This window comes from Callospermophilus lateralis, chromosome 13 (assembly GCF_048772815.1).
Source record: "Callospermophilus lateralis isolate mCalLat2 chromosome 13, mCalLat2.hap1, whole genome shotgun sequence".
Classification (NCBI taxonomy): Eukaryota; Metazoa; Chordata; class Mammalia; order Rodentia; family Sciuridae; genus Callospermophilus; species Callospermophilus lateralis.
In genome coordinates this window covers 34107891-34124568 of record NC_135317.1, presented here as the reverse complement: position 1 = coordinate 34124568, position 16678 = coordinate 34107891, and the positions used below count along the sequence as shown (strand labels likewise).

Here is a 16678-nt window from a genome sequence, read left to right as displayed (position 1 = left end):
CTACCTCAGCCTCCCAAATTGCTGGGATTACAAGACATGTGCCACCATACCCAGCTAAAAGCTTATGTTATTGATGTGAAAACTTTCTTCTCATCTAATTAAGTATTTAAAGCTGATGATGTCTTACAAAGGCTTTCAGAGTGTGTCTCTCTCTCTTTCTCTCTCTCCTTCCCTCTCTCTTTCTTCTGTTTTACAAACTGAATAATTCTGCTGGTATAACTTTAAGTCCATTGATTGTTCTGTCATATCAAATCCCATCTAGTTAATTTTTCATTTCAATTCTTATATTTTTTAAGTCTAGAATTTCCATTTGATTGTTATTTTTTAAATGTCTCTCTCTTAACTGATATTCTCAATTTGGTGAGTCACTGTCATATTTTTTCTTTATACATAATTCCTCTGTTTCTTTGAATATAATTATAATAACAAATTTAAAGTTTTTGCCTACTAAATACAATACCTGAGCCCATCGAATGGCAGTTTTAATTGACTGCTTCTTTTTCCTATGAGTAACACGTTTGTTCCTGAGTATGTCATAATTTTTGTTGAAAATCAGATAATTTGATATTATATTGGAGGTTTTGACTCTCCCTCCTACTTCCTATACATATTAGGGGTTGTTATTGCTATTTTCTGTTTGTTAAATTTCTTACTGAGGACTATTCTCTAGAGTCTGCTGAAATCTAGGCTCAGATGTTTTGGGATTTTTCTCCCTTATTTTTATTTTTAAGGCTGGTTTTCTAGATAATGTTCCTATGTCAGCATAAATTGATGATTAACCAAACATTGGTCAGAGGCTGGGCTCAAACACACTGGGTCAATAAGGTTTCTGCTTTTTTACTGATGGATAGGTCTAGGAATTAGGGAATTCATTCAAACTTTAGGCATTTTATAAATCTTCCAAGTTTCCACTGGACCCTCTTGTCTCTTTTCTGCATAGGTCAATCAGGAATGTATAAGTAGCTAGAACTCTCTTTGTTCCCTCCTGAGTATACATATATTCTTGTGTATATGTGAAGACTTTCAGATTGTCAGATTATGTTGAAGTTTATTGAGACCTACTATGACTGTCTCATTCTCTGGATTTAAGTTTTCTGAGACGTTTGCTGGGCTATTGCTTGTCCCATTTGTTTGCCAACTACACCCAGAGGCTACAGCTATTTTCAGTTTCACTTCAAATTCAGTCAAGTACTACCCTCCAGCAATGAAGCTGTTGATTCTCACACCTTGCACTATCCTGGCAGAACTACCTCCCAGATAGAGCTGGAAGAAGGGAAAGGTGCAGTCCTAGGTTAAAATACCACAAACCTTGTTTGTTTTGTTTTGTTTTGTTTAACCTGAGATTCCTTAGTTTTGTTGTTCTTATTAACACATTTTGTCAATAAGCTGTATGCCTTTGGTCAATTTTCCAAGTCCTGAAATGATTGTTTTTGACAATTTTGTCAAGTTTTATCATTGTTTGGGGGGAGCAGATTTTTTGAGCTCCTTATTTCTTCACTCCAAAAGTTCATCCTCCCATATCTTTCCTTCATACCCCACTACCTCAATATCCTCTAAACTGTGGTCATCAAATATTGTCAATCAAATGCTTTATCAGGAAAAAATTATTAATTTTTATATTTACATCTGAATTTTGTCTACCTACTTATTCATTAACTTATATAGACTCTATTACTGTACTAATATATGCTATATTAGAAAAGATATATAAAACATAAAAATTTAAAGCATTACTAAATAGTAGGTTTCTTCTTTCTGAACTCACCAGTTATTTTTCGTACCTCTGGACAATATGAATACCTGCTTCCCTACTAGACTCCAGTGTTCTACACCAGGTCTAAGCCAAGGGCATGCCACAGTTTTTCCATCCCTACAGTAAATCTGTACTATCTGATAGGAAAATAATGCAAGTCTTTACATTTTCTAGTAACCACATTTTAAAAAGTAAAAGAAAACAGAAAAAAATAATTTTAAAAATACATTACATGGGGCTGGGGTTGTGGCTAAGTGGTAGAGCATTCACCTAGCACATGCAAAGCCCTGGGCTTGATCCTCAGCATCACATATAAATAAATAAAATAAAGGTATTGTGTCCAAATACAACTAAAAAAATAAATAATTTTTAAAAATACATTACATTAGCCAGACACAGTGGCATACACCTATTAATCCCAGTGACACCGGAGGTGAGGCAGGAGGATCACAAATCAAGGCCAACCTCAGCAACTTACCGAGGCCTGAAGCAACTTACCAAGAACTTGTTGCAAAATAAAAAATAACAAAAAGGGCTGGGATATGGCTCAGGGGTAATGTTCCTCTGGTTCAAGCACTAGTACCAAAAAAAAAAAAAAAAAAAAAGAAAGAAAGAAAGAAAGAAAAGACTATATTACTTTAAACCAATAAATCAAAATATTATCTTTTCAACATGCAATAAACATTAAAAAAATCATTGAGATATGTTACACTGTTTTTTTTTTTTCATTTTAAGTCTTCAAACTCCAGTGGTTACTTTTTACAGCATATCTTAATTCATAAGTGAAAATTTTGATGGTTCAAGTGAAATGTAGTCCTTACCCAAACAATAAAATCATGCTTAATGGGAAAATATTATTTACTCCTTCTGTTTTTCAAATTTAATTTTACACTCATTACAAAATTAAATACAGGGTAAAATTCATATTCTTAATCTAACTAGTCATATTTCAAGTGCTCTATAACCAGATGTGGTTAGTGGCTACAGTACTAGACAGCACAACTCTAACCTGTAAGCACCGTGAGGATTTAAAGGGTATAAATTCTACAGTGTGGTTGGTTACCCAGTAGTATCTGCAATGTTGAATTAAAGAGATATAGTAGATACAAAAGGATTCAGATGAATAATGCAAAGATTCAAAGCACCAAACTGTGGTCTCAACCTCAAGACTTATTAGTTGGCTTTCTTGGCCAGTATGCCATGGTATTTATTTACCAGAATGTATAATTATACCCATAGCTTATTATAAGTGCATTTAAATCACTTTTATTTACTATAGACCATGACTCTACTTCATTTGACCAAGATTAACATTTGAAATTACAATGAAATAGTTAGTGATTCATTGAAATAATTATTAAAATTGTTGTAATATTTTTAAACTAACAAAATAAACAAATAGTAAGTTAAACTGTGAACTGAGTTAAACTGTGAAATGAGCTTTTTCATCTAAAATTATTTGCATTATTTAACACTTATAATTTTCAGTAAGTTATAAGTAAAAAGTAACATAAAAAAATCTCATGAAAACGTGTTAGTTTATCTGATTGTGATTTAATTGCATAACATTCTTGTTTCCAAAGTAATATAATTTACATGTCAATAATATTAACAGAACTCTAAATGAAATATTCACTCCTAAAGAAAATTCCACCAACCCCACAAATAAAACTGTTCTCCTTAGTTCATGTTTCTATTTCCTGTGCATACATATAATTCCTATGAAATTATAATAAAATGTGAACATAACTTGATACCTAGCTTTTTTCATTTATAAGTATTTTCCATGTTGCTATGTCACATATTTTCACATATTTTATTAATAATTATATCACATTCAAGAATGTCTAATTTACTCAAATATTCTACAATAACTTGATTATTTCCAATTTTCAAAGATGTTATAGGGCTGTCCTCTGTGCATCTCCAATAATAAGGTCACTCTAAGATAATAGATTTACTTGTTATTATATTAAAAAACTGTGGGAACTGATTATTTAAAATGTTACTTGCCAGTCTTGGATAGTCTAGGAACAATACTAAAAAGGGACAGGGAGGGAACAATACTTTGTAGTGCCTACGTAATAGATTCTTATATTGTTATAATAGACTTGACTATATTTCTAAATGATAAGTGGTAAAGGTTCTAAGATAATAGAAAACTCAACATTAAAAATAATAATTATTATAAAAGACTTGTATCTTTCCCAAATATTCCAATGTCAAAGCAGCACTGAAAGAATTTGAGGAACCTCCTCCCAAACCCCACTCCAAATATGAATCAATACTAAAATTTAAAGAGAGAAAAATTATAAAATATACACATGATTAAAAAAATTGTTAAGGGGGCTGGGATTGTGGCTCAGCGGTAGAGCGCCTGTCTTACACGTGTGAGGCTCTGGGTTCGATCCTCAGCACCACATTGAAAAATAATAATAAATAAATAAGGATATTGTGTTCATCTAAAAAAAATTGTTAAGTATCTCTGTAAACAAAAACAAATGGGCTGGGGTTGTGGCTCAGTGGTGGAGTGCTTGCTTAGCACATGTGAGGCACTAGATTCAATCCTCAGCATCACATAAAAATAAATAAATAAAATAAAGGTATTGTGTTCTTCTATAACTAATATACTAATATATATAATTCTACATATTATATCTGTATGCATATATAACATATATATGTTTTATATGTGTATATATAAAACAAATGGAAACTTGTAGCCATAAATAGGGTTAAGCTATAGGCCTACTTGGCTCATCAATACAAACAGGCAGAGGAAACCAGAAGTTTGATCCTGGGAACAGACTTGATTGAAACCAGAGACTGCAATGGAGCCCTACCACCTGTGGGGGGAAAAAATGTTTAAAGTGAGAAAATCACTAAAGCTACAGCTTATAAAAGATTATATATCTGAGATGTTAAAGAGGCAATGGTTTTAGCCCCGCAGCTGAGACCAGGCCAAGAAACTTGCAGGCTTGGTATCTGGTTCTGCAATGGCCTCAATATAACCTCAGGAGGGAGCCCTAAGCTGCCTATATACAACCTAGTTCTTGTCTAGGTGGCTCATGGAAAAGAAGTAAAAGCAACTATAAACACTAGGAAGAGGTAAACAGGAAAAAGAAACTCCCTCTCAAGATGAATCTGAAAATTAAAATTCCACCTACAGAAATATATTTTAATTGCCAAAGAAATTATTTATTGCAAAGTTTAACCTATGTGTAATTCTTCACAACAATCCTGAATTATAAACACTTTTATGCCAAGATAAGAGGTTTGAAAAAAAAACACAACCTACACAACTGTATACAGGATTTCTGATTTAAAAATTTATAACAACTTCTGGGAATACTTCTAATTAAGTTAATTCTGTGGTTCATGTTATCAAAAAATGCATATCCCCCAATCATCCTATTTTCCCATCTTTTGGAAATTTCCTATAATTGATGTTTTTGATGAGCCCCTGGAATTATTTATAGAAACTTCAAACCATGCTTAATGTAGTTTCAAGACAACTCTAAACCATGCTCAATGTAGTTTCAAGACAACTCGAACGACTGTGGCTGAAGTCTTCTCTAAAAGAGACTCAGTACACATCATCTAAAGATGATGTAAACAAGTATTACGTTAATTAGTATCAGATTATCTGTATTATCATTTTTAGCAACCCTACTGTGTGGAGAGAATCAACAATTATTTCCCTTGTGAATCTATTTTAAGGCATTACAGAAAAATAATTTGAAGGAATACATATTCAAAGATACCCTCAAAGAAGATGGTGAATGATTAATGAAAATAGGTATAAGAATGATTTTGGCTTTAAATAAGAAAAAAATTTCCAGAGTACTACTATTAAACAAAAAGTTAATAAGTCGTTTAATAATTTCCTTTGTTAGACATAATCAAGCTGTCTGGATGACCATCGGATGGGAATGCTATAGAAGAAATTCTTTGTGAGGAAGCAGATATTGGTGAGGTCTTCTCCAACTTCAGGACTCAATTATTGGTTCTTTAATTTTTGTTTTGTTATTTTTCCCTCAACATGGAATTTTTAACATCTTGGACTCTCATGCAACTTGTTTCTTGTGTCAGATCGTTTAAAATAACAGTAGTTATGTATGTTTAAGGACCGTCAATGTTAAGATTGACTTCTTTTCTTCAGCTGCTTATGATATTATAAAAAGCAAAGTCAAAAAATTGGTAATTAATAATTCAGTCCAAAAGAAAATAATACTCATTAGGAGCTACAAAGAGGTGGCAAAGTCAGGGAGTAAAACTGGATGACTTTGGAATTTCTGATTGATATTACAAAGAGGCAAAAGACTGGCACAAAAACAGAATTGCATCTGGAAATCTCTTTCTAGTCACTTGATTATATATAACGTGAAATAATCAAAACAGATGACAGCAGAGAATACAGTAAATATTTAATCGCTATCAATAGATCATACTGTATAAGTTTGAGAACAAATAGAGAGAACAGGCAAATCCAAAGTTAAAATGAAAAGTAGGAACATGGGTGATTTCTTGGTCAAAGCATAATTAAAGATTTAATATATTAAATTAATATATAATACAGGATTATAAAATATATCAGGTGAGTCAGCAAAGTCAAATGACCAACTTGAATTAAACTGATTACTTGAAACCACTCTTAACAGAGAACCTATGCATGGAAGTTCATTGTTCTTACAAGAACAGCATCACCTCTATACAAACAGCCTTCACAGAGCAAAAAAAAAGCATGGACAAGGGCTGGGGCTGTGCCTCAGCAGTACAGGGGTCACCTAGCACACGCGAGGCCCTGGGTTCAATCGTCAGAACCATATAAAAATAAATAAAATAAAGGTATTGTGTCCAACTACAACTAAAAAATAAATGTTAAAAAAAGCATGTCTAGCACAATTGGAAGAACCACCTCAAAAACAAGATAATAAAAACTACACTGGATTAAAATACAAAAATATATAAAAACTACAAAGCATGTCCCTGACAAAACAGAAGCAATAATCAGTGATTTTACCCCAAAATACTTCACTACAGCTACACAACATAGAAATATTTATTCTCTAATGCTTTATTATTCAGTGAGTGTCACCCAATGTCCATTAACCATATCTGAACACTGAAAATGTGCTAGAACAGAGAAAACAATTTTTAATTTTAATTAATTTATATATGCATTTTAAAACCGTTGTTCAATTCAGTTCAAACTTTTATGTATTTTTGGAATATATGGGTACATGAATCTACTTTTAGCAGAACATCTTAAGAAATCACACTAAAGTATTTTCAATAAAATTTAGCATCTGACATTAGGTGTGCGGAAATATAAATGTAAAATACACACCAGATTTTTGAGGGCTTAGTACAAAAAACTAAAATGTGAAATATCTCATTAGTAATATGTATTTGTGTGTGGGTATTGGTGTGTGTATGTTGCTAGAGATCAAATCCAGGGCCTCAAGCATACTAGGCAAGCACTTTACCACTGAGCTATATCTCCAGCCCTCCAACTTTCATACATGGGAATACATGTTGAAACAATATTTGTAATACTGGGTTACATAAAATACATTCTTAAGAAAGAATCTTATGTCTTTAAATATGACTTCTAGAAAATCTAAAATTACATCTGTAGCTTGTTATCTACCACACAGTGCTTTTTTAAGGGATAAATGATCGGAAAAAGTCTGCAAACTGTCAAAAATCTGAAATAGTTGTTGGTCAAGATTGAGTGGGTGAAATTTTTCTTTTATTTATTTAGATATCGGGGATTGAACCCAGGGGTACTTTACCACTCACCTATAACCACAGTCCTTTTAGTTTAATTATTATTTTGAGACAGGGTCCTGCTAAGCTGCTGAGGCTAGCCTTGAACTTTTGATCCTCCTGCCTCAGCCTACCAAGTCTCTGAGATTACAGGTGAGTCCTACTATTGAATCCTACCATATGGGGCTGATAAGTAAAATATTTTATATCGCCTAGTATAACAAAATATTACTTTAGGCTACCAAGAACTTGAACATTTACATATTCCAAAAGCCATCTGTTTCTTTTTCTTATAGACAATGGTTTGAACCATTAAAGTACAATCCTATTGGTTCCAGTACCCTCACAGACACCCTAACCCATAAATGCTTCAGTCTCTTTCATAAAATGGAACAGTAATTGCATATAACAGCATACATCCTCCCATATAGCTTAAATCATCTCTAGATTACTTGTGATACCTAGTAAAATGGGAATGTTATGTAAAAAGTAGTTACATTGTATTGTTTAGGGAATAATGACAAGAAAAATGTGTACGTGCTTAGTACAGATACCATTTTCCCCCCAAATATTTTTCATTCATAGTTGGTATGGAACTGCAGATGCTGAGGGCTGACTATATTCCTCTGACTTATTGAAAACTGCAGAAATGTGTAATCATCATCATTCTGCCATCTAAAGCATGTAATCAAGTAACCAACAAATGCTTATTCCTCAAAAACTTTGATTCCTTCTCTAGCCTGATTCTCTAGCCCAAAGGCTAAAAAAATGCTTTAGCTTTATAAGAGTCAAATAAAGGTATTCAGTTTAATTAAAATGTTGATATAGACTAAATTTATAAATTTTATGTTTTTACATATACATATACATTTATATATATGCTTATAAATTTATATACATATTTTCCCCAGGAATAAAATATCAGAACTTCATGCCTTAGTACTTTCCCAACCTCTTTCATACCATGGCATTTTATAGAAAAATGTATTTGTAAGATACACTGGAGTGAACCGTTAAGGATGCCCAAGGGAGGACATCACTATGTCAGCATGCAGTACATTAATTGTGAAGTTCAGTCTTAAAGTTTCCTGCAATACACTACAAGAAATCTTTAACCCATACTTTATTTCCATCTGACTCACATTTTATTCTTATTTATGCCTACAGTTGTGAAAACACAACCCCTCAACATTTTTAATGGCAATATCCAAAGAAGGCCACAAGATGGAGATATTACCCTATTACCTTTTATATTTGTATTTGTGCATTTTTTTTCTGTATTTTCGCCCCCAAGGTCATTTACTCCAATACATATTATTACCCTATAAGGCATTAGATTTTACTTCATGATTATCACTCAAAGTTTCTCCAAGACTGCTCTAAGAACAATACTCAAGCTAGCTTATGAACCGTACAGTTTATATGCAAATCTCTTTAACAATATAAAGTACATTTATTTGAGCTTGTTAACCTAATTTAATCACCAGTTTGGTGCCAGATAACATTAACTATATCCCCCAATCAAATCCAATGTGCAGACTTACTACAATGAAGATAATATGAAGAATATGCTGCAATATGTTGTTTTGAAGACAATTCAAAACAATAAGTTTTAGTGATGTTTTCAAAGATGGCAACATCGTTGAAAATTGTAAAGCTTTTCACAGTAGCTACTTTCTTTTCTTTCTTAGTTTGGTACTGGGTATTGAACCCAGACCCCTGGTTCTGGGTTCAATACCCAGTACCAAATACCAGTGCTTTGCCACTGAGCTACATCCTCAGTCTTTTATTTTGAAACAGGTTCTCACTAAATTGCTGAGGCTGGCCTTGAACTTGTGATCCTCCTGCACAGCCTTATGGAGTATACCACTGTGCTTGGTTGATGCTGACATTTTTCCAAAATACTCTGCACGTCCTGTGGATACCATCTTTGCTTCCTTGGTGCTGTTCTTGTGAGGTGTTCAATTTCCAGTGTTGAGATCTACCTCAGGAGAAATTGATTTGTCCACACAAGGTGTAGTTTCCAAAGCTGTCTACTGAGAATCTGAGACATGTGAATGGAATTTAGCTTTAAGTAACCAAAGTAGAAGTTCTCAAACAACTTTAAAATGTTTCAGTCATCAAATGATTCTCTTTCCCTGAAGATATGTTTGCCATCCACCATGTAGGGATTGTATCTGCCTTGCATTGGGGTCTTTTTTGAATAGTGTATTAATGACTGCAGCATCAGAATAACTACTTTTCAGATCAATCTAAATTAAGTCTTAAATACTTTAAAAGGTGCAATGCAAAAAATCACACATCAAGGGGTTGGGGTTGTAGCTCAGTGGTAGTGCGCTTGCCTGGCATGCATGAGGCACTGGGTTCGATTCTGAGCACCACATACACATAAATAAAATAAAGGTCCATCAACAACTAAAAAATATTTTTAAAAAATCACACATCAATTCTGTATAACTACTATAAAACTGTACAACATGGCAATTACTTTAACTTTATCAAATATCTAAATTAGTATGTTTTTCTTAAACCAAGGAAGTTTATTTCCTACTGCAGATAAAAGATCCATACAAAAATACAGTAAGATATAGTTAACTACAAGTAAAATCAAAATTTTCAGTTTTTCTACATTATATATACATTAACTTCCACAAATCAAATTTAATCACCAAACTACTGACTCAAAATACTATTTAAAGTCAGAAAAGAAACTAAATATTAATCTTTTATGTGTTACTAAAAATACAGTAATTGAAAATAACTGCTAATAAGATTCACTATTTTGAAAAAAAAAATTCCAAAAGTCAAAGGTTTCTTGGTAATACATAAATTCAATTGATCAATGAATACTTCCTCAAACATGATATATTTTAATGGATAAATAAAATACTTAAGGATTTGCTAGAAATAAGAAGTTTCTATCTTCCTAAGTAGGCATGTATATAGACCTTAAGATTTCTCTATGGATTTCCCCAGTAAATGACAACAGGATTTGTTTATTTAGTACTGAGTATGGAACCTGGGTGCTTAATCACTAAGCCACATCCACAGCCCTTTTTTATTTTGAGATAGGGTCTTGCTAAGTTACTTAGGAACTCACTAAATTGCTGAGGCTGGCTTTGAACTTGCGATCCTCCTGCTTCAGTCTCCCAAGCCACTGGGATAATAGGCATTCCTTCATTTTTAAATACTGTTCACTATATATGCCACAGTATATACAAGTCTCAGGTAACTTTTTGAAATTCTTGTGCCTTTTACAACTTTGAATTATATGTATTCCAAAATTTGTTTAAGAAAATTACTCCTTTTCAGAATTCTAATTATTGTGCTCAGTGGCATTTTAATACTACTTCTTTTTCATTTTAAAACTGCTGCTTATACTACAACATGTCCTTTATTTAATCCGTGATTTTAAACTCTTAGCTTTAAAATTAAACAAATTCTATTAGCTGACTGTGTAGATGCACATAGCTAATGTCTACTACCTTACTAGCGATAAAACTGGCATCCATCTAATGATGAAGCATATTGTTTTCTCTAGCCCAGAATGTGGAAGGAGACATGCCCTTGCTTTTGCGATATATCTGATTATGTATGAAAGTCCAGATGCTAGATGATGGTAATCAGAAACACTAAGTGAATGAATCCTAGACTTACTTAATTTGTTATTAAATAAGATGGGGAATGAAACAAATTCTAGCTTGAATTTCTAAGTAAGTCCTACTTGTACTAAAAAAAAAATCAGTAAATATAAATTATATCCCAAAACTCAAATATTTAGCTCTTAAAATACTATGAGATATTTTAAAACATAACAATAGCATTTCTACATTCGTTAGTATAAAACCAATATTAATCACAGTTAAGTTTTTTGATGAAAATAAAGGTTTTTGAAGATTTATATGACTGTAACTTCATGACAGTATATCCTATGTGCCTAACTATGAAGTAAATAATTATCTGTTGTAAATGAGGCAACTAATTTGCCCAAGGTCATAAAGCCAGCAGGTAGCCTGGTCCAAGTTCTAGAAGCCATTGGTTATTCAAATTATAGAGCTTCACGAGTGAATGAGAACACCAAAACCTGGTGGATTAAGGGATTAAAAGAAGACACCATGGTTATTCACTACTGTCCAATTTTCTACATTAATTATCTCCAATTCTTCCTCTTCATTCTCTCCTGAACCCAATCTAACCAGATTACTGATCTCACCAATTTACTGAAATAGCTCTTCGCTGAGGAAGCCAATGACCTCCACACTGTTAAATCCAAATAATTGTCAGAATCATCTTATTTGAATTATCATCATCATTTTAACCAGTTAATCAGTTTCTCCTCTTTGGGATACTGTCTCCACTTGATTTGAAAGACAGCACCTTCCTTGGTTTGCCTTCTGTCTTACTAGTTGCTCCTTCCCATCTTCTTTGCTGGTCCCTCTTGATTGACCTGACAACATTTGGATCCCCAAAGCTTAGCTCCCAGACCTCTTCTCTTTTGCATTCATTCTCTTGTGTGAACTCATCCAGTTATATGGTTTCCCATTATCTTCTAAGTAATTAATATTTCTGGCCCAAACTATTATGGTTTGGATGGAAGGTATCCCCCAAAAGCTCATATGTGAGACAACGCAAGAAGGTTCAGAGGAAAAACTATTGGGTTGTGAGAGTCTTAACTCAATCAATGAATTAATCCCCTGATAGGGATTAACTAAGTGGTAACCAAAGTGGTAGGGTGTGGATGAAGGAGGTGGGAATTGGGGTATGGCTTTGGTGTATATAATTGTTTCTGGAGAGTGGAGTCTCTCTCTGCTTTCTGATCATGATATGAGCTGCTTCCTTCCACCACACTATCCCACAAGGATGTTCAGCTTCACCTGAAGCTATGAGGAATAGAACCTGCTGTCTATGGATTAAGACCTCTGAAACCATGAACCCTCAAATAAACCTTTTTTCATCTACAGTTGTTCTGGTTGGGTCCTTTTAGTCATAGCAGCAAAAAAAAAAAAAAAAACCTGATTAAAACAAAAACTTTCATGCTTGAACTCCAGACCTAAAAAACCAAATAGTTATATGCCATCTCCACCTCAATGCTTAACAGACACAATAAATTTGGCATGTTCAAACCCCGAATTCCTGATTTTCCCTCAACTAGATTCCTATTCCATACTTCCCCAACTCAATAAATGGCAACTGCATCCTTCAGGTTATTGAAGCCAAAATCTTAGAACTGACTTCAATTGTTCTTTTCTCTCTCTCTCTCTCTCTCTCTCTCTCTCTCTCTCACACACACACACACACACACACACACACACAGAGACACACATCCCACTTTCAAACCATCAGGAAAATCTTTCACTTCTTTGTTCACATTAAATCCAGAATCTGACCACTTGTACCACCCACGTCTATTCTACATTCTATATCACAATTATTCCTTATTCCTCCAAGTAATTGGCACCTTATAGACTATCTTGAACACAATAAAGTGCTCATTTTGAAATTTAACTCAACTCACACATCTCTTCTTTTCAATGTCACCCCTCTAAATTGGGCCCACAACTTACTTATAAGTAAAAGCCAAAATCTTTATAGCGGCCTATAAGGCCCTACATGATCTTCTTCTACCACTTATGACTCTAATCTCCTCTCCTCTTACTATTCTCCTCCATCACTCTGCTCCAGTCACAATGGCTGCCTTGCTGTTCCCAAAACACTAAGCAAGCTCCTGCCTCAAGGCCTTTGCACTTATCTCTGCTCTTCCTTGAATGCACCACCAGCATGCTATGTTCTGAATAGCTGAATCCCTCCAAAATTCCTATGTTGAAACCTAACTTCCAATATATTACTATGAAGTAGCATTTGAGGGGTGATTAGGCCATAAGGTTGGAGCCCTTATGCATGGGATTAGTGCACTTACTTATAAAAGAAGTCTTAAAGAACTGCCTCACATCTTAGTGATGTAAGGGCACAATAAGAAGGTGCCATCTATAAACCAGAAGGCGTTCATCAGACACAGAATCTGCCAGCACCTTGTCTTCCACTTCCCAGCCTCCAGAACTATGAAAAATGTCTGTTGTTGAAAGCTATCCAATTTATGGTAGTTTGTTATAAAAGCCCCTCAAATTTAGACTTACCTTCTCTGACCATATACTTATGTTTACCTGTTTTCATTCTTACTAAGTGTTTTCCTAAGTTTCATGAGGTCAGGAGTATTGCTTTATATAAAGGACTACTCTTAGTGTTTAAAAATTCAGCAGGCACCAAAAAAATCTCTGTTGAATGAATAATAACTGGTAAGTGCACAGAATCAAGTCTCCACTATTCTATCTACTTTGTCCTGTTCCCAAATGTCTGTGTAGTTACCAAGAGACCTCTTAGCTAAGGCTTGAAAGTTATACATTAAAGACCTTAAACAGGCTGCATTTGTCTCTACCAAATGTCTGGTCCCTGAAAGATCTCCAAGAAAAGTTAAGACATTATTATTACTGTGTGTATATATGTGAATGCATGACCAATGTGATTCTGCAACCTGTATAATCAGAAAAATGAGATATTATATCCCATCTGATTCAAATGTATGATATGTCAAAGGTCGTTGTACTGTTATGTGTAACTAATTAAAACAAATTAAAATGAAAAAGAAAAGTTAAAATTCAAATAAGGAACTTGTTCTAATCAATTTATCTGATTAAAAGTTCCTTCTCACTTTCTGTCCAATTTCAACATAGTTGGAGAGAGAAACACAAATTAAAATAATTTTCTAAATTATTCTTTTCAATTCTACCTCGACAAAGAATCTTTTCCATTATCAATGCTTCTTTACTTCCCCATGTTTGCTCATACATTCAAGTGCTCTGGTTGTTCATATTGCTGAAGTAACTGAAAATTAAGCTGCATGAAATTATAAATGAAAATTATGAGAGTGCACATGCAATGCTGGATTACACAATTGGAAATTTTAAGCTCCTACTACTAAAATTTTGTATACCTTAATCTCCAAGAATAACTGGAAAGCATCTTCAAGATTTTTTAAAATTAGGTTATGTATAAGCTACAGAATTTACCAATAAATTCTAAATAATTATTCTCTATATTAAAGGACTTCTCAAAAATTAGTCTCTAAACTTAGCTTAATTAATTATTGTTACACATATGGCATCGTCATTTACTTTGAAATGACAAATATTTTGGAGCAGGAAATGGCACCAGATGACACTTCATAGTATTACAAAATTGTTTGCAGATTAGAATTTTAAGAGTAAAATACTTGTTCTTTATAACTCTCAAAAATAAAAATTGTTAAACTCATGGTGCCATGGCAACCTAGCAATTTTAGATTCAATAATGGGATGAAAATGCAATGCTGAAAAACTAAATTTCCATTTAAAAGTTCAACAGTTCACCCAAACTTTTAGTAATCTAGGGAGGGAATGTGCATTTCATCTAGTTAAGTTCACCTTGAATGGCAACTGTTGATAAATTTCCTTTTTCCCCCCTGCTCGCATAACTATTTAAAGCATTGTATAAAGGACTAAAATGAGATTGTGTGAAATTCTTTCTCTCTCCACAATTCTGAAGTCAGTGAAAAGTCATCTTTTTCATGGCACAAAGTTTCATGTAGACTGAATAATTACCTTCACTCTACCACCCTAGATGGTAGAAATAAAGGGCAACAAACGGATTTCACAAGTTAACTTCTCAAGCTAAACAAAAGGAAACCAAAGGAAAGACAAAGTAACAGATTCTGCGTTAATAGTTGGGCATCTCTTCCAGCAGCACCCCAAGTAATCTACTGCCTTGAAAGTTTCATGGCTTCTCCTGTGAGTCCCAGGACCAACCTGGTGGAGGCTTCAATTCCTCCAGATTTCTAAACTGTGATATGAACCCCTATCCAACAGGCGGAAAAGATTACAAAGTACAGTGCAAAATAAAACAAACAACAACAAAAAATACACTTCTGCAATACAAACACTGGCCAAAATGCGAGCCTATGTTTCTCAGAAAGGAAGAGGAAAGGAGGCAGATGAAATAAGAATAAAAACCTCTACCCGCACCACTTTTCCTTCTTCCTCCTGTACAGTGGGAATGGGGGCGGGGAAAGGATAATGCCCAGAATGCCAGAGCAAAGAGGAGGTATCACCACCGTCCAGCCTGTCACTGAGACCGGAATTTGAGAAGTTGGAGCGAAGGTGAGAAACTGGGAAAGTGAACGAGTTACGAGCTACAGTTACGAGGAGACACCAGTGAATCGGGCTGAGGATGGCAGCAGAGCCCGGAGTGAGCACATCCAGCCCCCGGTACTCGATTCCCTCGGAGGAACAGGATCAGAGTCCGCCTCCGCTCGCCTGTCCGCCCGGACCCGCGCGCTTTCGCTCTTACCTGCTGCACCCCGAGGAACTGGTAGAAGTTGAGCTGCACCTCCTCCACCAAGTCAAACAACTCTAGGTCGCCGCTCTCCCAGCCGCGCGCCGGCACCGCGGCCGCCAGCAGCAGCAGCAGCTGCAGCAGCAGCCGGCACCGCGGCAATGGGGGCGAGAACCACAGGAGCCTGCGGCGCTGAGGAACCCGCGCCAGTCCGGAGCAGGGAGCAGACATCGCTCTGGGCTCAGAAAGGTCACCCGCCACGCAGTGCCGTCGGCCGAAACCCAAGACGTGGCGGGCAGCTCCGGCTGTGGGAGCGGTGCCTGTCAGTCAGAAGAGCGGCAGCCTCTCGAGAATCACCAGCCAGGCGGCCGGTGCCAGCTAGAGCGCTGGGACTGTGGGAGCTGACGGCCAGACCGGCGGGTGCGCGGACGGGGCCGCAGCCAGCTCTCCCTTCCGGGGACCCTCACCCCCAGGCCTACAAACAGCTGGAGAGCCAGCGCCGGGGCGCCGAGGTTTCAGAAGGGGAGAGGCTTCCCCTCGCCTCAGCCTATCGCAGGCCTCGCTTCCGGTGACATCACGTTTCCTAGCAACTGCGGGGAGGGGCGGGGCCGGAAGTAAGGACGCTAAGCACCCCAGATCTAGGCCCCAGATCTGGTTTCTGGTGCTCGCGCTCGCGCTCGGCTAGGAACTGTAAAGTGTGTTTACACAGGGTTTTTAAAAGACTGGACGGTTAAACATCACGCATCCATCAGGAAGATCCCACCTGTAGATTTCCGTTTTGCCCTCCCC

At 35.6% G+C, this 16678-nt stretch overlaps 1 protein-coding gene across 1 annotated transcript in view; it reads right to left on the bottom strand.

The window, feature by feature from the left end:
• The window catches only part of Dnajc1 (DnaJ heat shock protein family (Hsp40) member C1), a 227311-nt gene extending 210897 nt beyond the window's left edge, over window positions 1-16414 (bottom strand). Inside the window, exon 1 of the mRNA XM_076831552.1 lies at window positions 15905-16414. Coding sequence (XP_076687667.1) covers window positions 15905-16120 — 216 coding nt within the window. The 5' untranslated portion in view covers window positions 16121-16414. The remainder of the gene's footprint in view (window positions 1-15904) is intronic.
• Window positions 16415-16678: the final 264 nt, after the last annotated feature.